The following is a 4,452-nucleotide window of genomic DNA, read 5'->3' on the forward strand; positions in this document are numbered from 1 at the left end:
ACTCGTCTTCTTTTTGAATTCATCGGTACATCACTGGATAAAAATTACTGAAAAGTAATAAATTTATTATCTGCTTTGTCTGGGTTATATTTCAATATTCTTAAAACTGACGAAGTATTGCAATTTCCGGTCAAATATCCTCGACGTGGTTACGAGGTTTTAACGCGAGGCTTCGTGCGCATCAGGCTGATGTTTTGCAAAATTTCCAGGAATTTTTTAGCGCCCCGGGAGGGCACACTGGACACGACGACGATAATTAAATATCCGCGCGGTAATTAACGAGCTAGAGCAAGACGCCATTAGCCGATCGTTGAACCGAGTCACGAGAGACACGCGAAAAAAAAACTAGCCGACCCGCGTACGTTACTTGTCGGCCAGTTTTACGACCGCTCGCGTTGCAAGCACTGTCGCATAGGGGTGGTAGCCCCCCTTTTCGTGGTAGAAAAAAAAAAATAGAATTATTCGAAAGCTAGCGTATATACGAAGGGGAGCTCTCTTTCAGGTTTATCGATCGATCAACTCGAGACCGAAAAGCGAGAGGAAATCGGCGAAGGAGGAGATAAGATATAAGTTACGTGCTGCGGGTGTATTTGCCTAAGTAGGTAAATGTAACGATATCTTATCTCCCAATTCTTCCCGAAGGAAGCAGAATTCTGACCACACCTATATATCGCGTTCGTAATGAAAACAGAAGAAGCAAAATACACCGAGATCGAGAACTGCAACTTGCGCTGGCAACTGATTGCGGACCATAACGAGTGACCAAATCACCGTATACAATAATTCGCCGGTAGAAATTGTTGAGAAGTAATAAATTTATCATTTGCTTTGCCCGGATTACACTTGAATGTACTTAAAACTGAAGAAAATATTGCAATTCTGGGACAAAAAGATTTTAATTACTACGCTCCTGATCTATAAAGAGCCAACAACAACGTTGACGTTTCATCTTCAGTTCTTTTCGACAATTTGTCAGAGAAACGTTTCACAAATTCAGAATAATAACGTTTAATCGTTCGTATTTATCAAACTCTTATCTTCCTAGCTGGTGAAACTTCTGTCACACGAATGAAAGATCAGTGTACGTTTCACAAGTTTATGTAATTACATTTCCATCGTGTGCTCTATATTTGGTGCTTAACACTGGCACTACAGGGTGATCAAAATGACACAATTTTTTTTGTTATAAAACATATATAAAACACTGTGTTTATGTTATGTATAATTATATACAAATAATGTTATGTTACATTATGTTATATATAATTATATATAATGCTATATATATAAAAACACTGTATTTTCAGAAGTTCAAATGATCTTTTACAAAATACCCAAATAAAAGCTTGCATCCCGAAGGTTTTTCTATTTTTCTTTACTTCAACATCACCGAATGAAAATATTCATACTGTATGGTCGTCGAGTGCTCTATATTTGGTGCTCAACACTAGAACTACCAAGAGGGTGACCAAAATGACACAATTCTTGTTATACATATATATTAAACACTGTATTTATGTTATGTATAATTATATATAAATAATGTTATGTTACATTATGTTATATATAATTATATATAATATATATAAAAACACTATTTTTAGAGTTTTAAACTGTATTTAAGTAATCAACTGTGTTCAACACTGTATTTTCAGAGTTTTAAACGATCTTTTACAAAATACCCAAACAAAAGCTTGCACCCCGAAGGTTTTTCTATCTTTTTTTACTTCAACATCACCGAATGAAAATAGTCATACTCTATGGTCGTCGAGTGCTCTATATTTGGTGCTTAACACTAGAACTACCCAACAGGGTGATCAAAATGACACAATTTTTTGTTATACATATATAAAACACTGTATTTATGTTGTGTATAATTATATATAAATAATGTTATGTTACATTATGTTATATATAATTATATATAATATATATAAAAACACTATTTTTAGAGTTTTAAACTGTTTATTTAAGTAATCAACTGTATATTCAACACTGTATTTTCAGAGGTTCAAACGATCTTTTACAAAATACCCAAACAAAAGCTTGCACCCCGAAGGTTTTTCTATCTTTTCTTTCTACTTCAACATCACCGGATGAAACAGTCGTCGAGTAGTTCTAGCGTTAACAAGTGAGAAAGCACGTTTCCTCCACCGTCGGTCTCTTCAAGAGACGAACGGACAAGAAATACTAGGAAAAATGTGATTGGACTTACTGTGAGCGTAGTGCGCGGCGGCTGCGGGATGATGAGCGGTTGGCCCAGCATGAGGATAATAACCCCTGTAATCGGTGGGATTGCCGACGACACCGGCGACTCCTGCGCCCCCGGATGGCGGCTCCAGCGTGGACCTGGGGGGCTCGTACCACCTAGCCGCGCTCGACTCGCTGCTCATGTCCATCCTGACGAGATCGTTCCTCCCTCTTGCCACTGACGAAAGGGCGATGAACAAAAACGTCGGCGCGATCCGATCGTTCGGGAGGGATGAGAGGACGGTGGAGGAACAGGGGGGAGGAGGGGGAGGAGGAGGGGAGGTTCGTTACTCCAGCAGCAGCAAAACACGAGAGGGGGGGGGGAGAGGGCGACGAAGGAGGAAGATGGAAAAAAGGGGGATTAGGAACGCTGCCAGAAACGCTTCTCTGCCGGAAGCGTGGTCCTACTACTGAGGACGCTCGGCCAGATCATAGGTAATCCCGTCGCGTTTCGTTCGCGATCGCGAGGAAAATGATCTCTGTCTCTGGCCCCCGCCTTCTGCAACAAACGGGAAAAAAAGAGAAACGAAACAGTTTCGGGTTAGTGGTTCGAGAAAAAAGAGAGAGAGAATAACGTGTCATTCGCGGATTACACAATATGAACAAGTAAGGGGCCCGACGGAAACTCGAGACGGCCGAGTAGTCGTCCGAAAACCGCGGAATCCGGTTGCAAACGGTCGAGTTTATCTCGTTACACGACTCGACGCGGATGAACGTGGGGGACACACAACACCGACGAATCGAAGATCACTTTCTTTTTTTTTTTCTGAGGTTTAAGTGTGTTAAAGAGAGAGACAAGTAGAAGAAAAAGCACTAGATCTAAAAGGATGCGGCACGCGTACGACGGACCGATGGTAATCAGATCCTCCATCGATCGATCGGCCAATTTCGACCAATTTCTTCCTTCCGGTCTCTCTCTATCTATCTATCTTTCTCTCTGAAATAGCAGGAGATAAACGCGCGAACAAACCAAGAAACTCGCGGGCCAGACTCACCCGTCCGCGATCACGATAAACCGATCGCCCCGAGAGATCTCCGGTTAATTAGCTCCCGATCTGCGCGCTTCGGCGCAGGCGACACTGATGTGTGCCCAGGCCACTCGACCAATGCCTCCAAATGATTTATCAATCGGCTCGAGCGCGCAGTCAATGATCAAGGTCATCGATGACGCAACCAAAAGGGACCCCCTTCTCGATCGCCCGATATCGATATAGAGCCGACGTGCTCTTGGGGAACGAAGCCCCAGCGCCAAACATTATACACAGAGTTGGCTCGAGGATCGCGAGGATCTTTTTTTTTTTTTTTTTTTTTCCATGTCGATGTCGTAGTCTCGAGGGAATAACGATTTCCACTTTCACTCGGTAAATAATAAATACGACGTAAGTAACGTATGAACACCTATATAAATATAAGTATGTATATAAACATACGTATTTCCTTTTTTTTTCTTACGTTAATTCTTAATTTTACGCTGATCCTTAATTCTCAATTTTCTCACATTGAGATCTGAATTATTCTTCACTTTCTTACTAATTGATTCTGAATTTTCATTTCTATTTATTAAAACGGTTGCAAACACCATTTTACAACGATCGCGCATTACCTGAATCACAAAAGTCGCAGATTATCTCTGATGGAATAGCTACTCGAATGATAACAGTAACAATGTGTACAAAATTAGATAACGAATATTTTCTTTCCTCTAATACTGTGTTTCATACAGTATATCAACACGTACATCTGTATCCATAATATCTAGAATGAAGCTTCCGGTTAATAATAGGTCATTATATTCAAATCCGTGGGGATTTAAAAGTTCCTGCTGTTCGCCGACGATTTCAAAGTGGCTGTTCGTCGCATGATAGAAACGTCGAACGTGATCGACATCATCGAAAGTGATTTCTTTTTTTTTTTTTTATCACGAAATAATTCTCGATAGAACTCCCGAAATATATTATACATTTACACGCTCCGTTGGCGAGAGGCGAACACTTCCAAAATTATATGTCCAGGGCAAATAAAATACTCGAGAACAAGATCCGATAAGATATTACACAAAAAGCCAGGCGATAAGATTAACGCCCCTCCGGGCATTTTCACTAATTTTCCTCATCACCGATTCTCTCCACTTTCCATGCCGATTACACCGATCGTAATTATCACAAATTTTTTTTTTTTCACTGCTCACGGTCGCGTCGTTCC

The 4,452-nt window shown here is 40.7% G+C and overlaps 1 protein-coding gene across 1 annotated transcript in view; it reads right to left on the reverse strand.

Annotated features, from left to right (window-relative positions):
• Positions 1 to 3,463, reverse strand: part of LOC122537853 (uncharacterized transmembrane protein DDB_G0289901-like) — a gene marked incomplete at its 3' end in the record, with an annotated part of 23,705 nt that extends 20,242 nt beyond the window's left edge. Inside the window, exons 1-2 of the mRNA XM_043671462.1 lie at positions 3,246 to 3,463; positions 2,216 to 2,749 (exon numbers count right to left, since the gene is read on the reverse strand). Coding sequence (XP_043527397.1) covers positions 2,216 to 2,399 — 184 coding nt within the window. The remainder of the gene's footprint in view (positions 1 to 2,215; positions 2,750 to 3,245) is intronic.
• Between the last annotated feature and the right edge of the window lie 989 nt (positions 3,464 to 4,452).

Source organism: Frieseomelitta varia, unplaced genomic scaffold (assembly GCF_011392965.1).
Source record: "Frieseomelitta varia isolate USP_RPSP 00005682 unplaced genomic scaffold, Fvar_1.2 scaffold_935, whole genome shotgun sequence".
NCBI classification, from domain to species: Eukaryota; Metazoa; Arthropoda; class Insecta; order Hymenoptera; family Apidae; genus Frieseomelitta; species Frieseomelitta varia.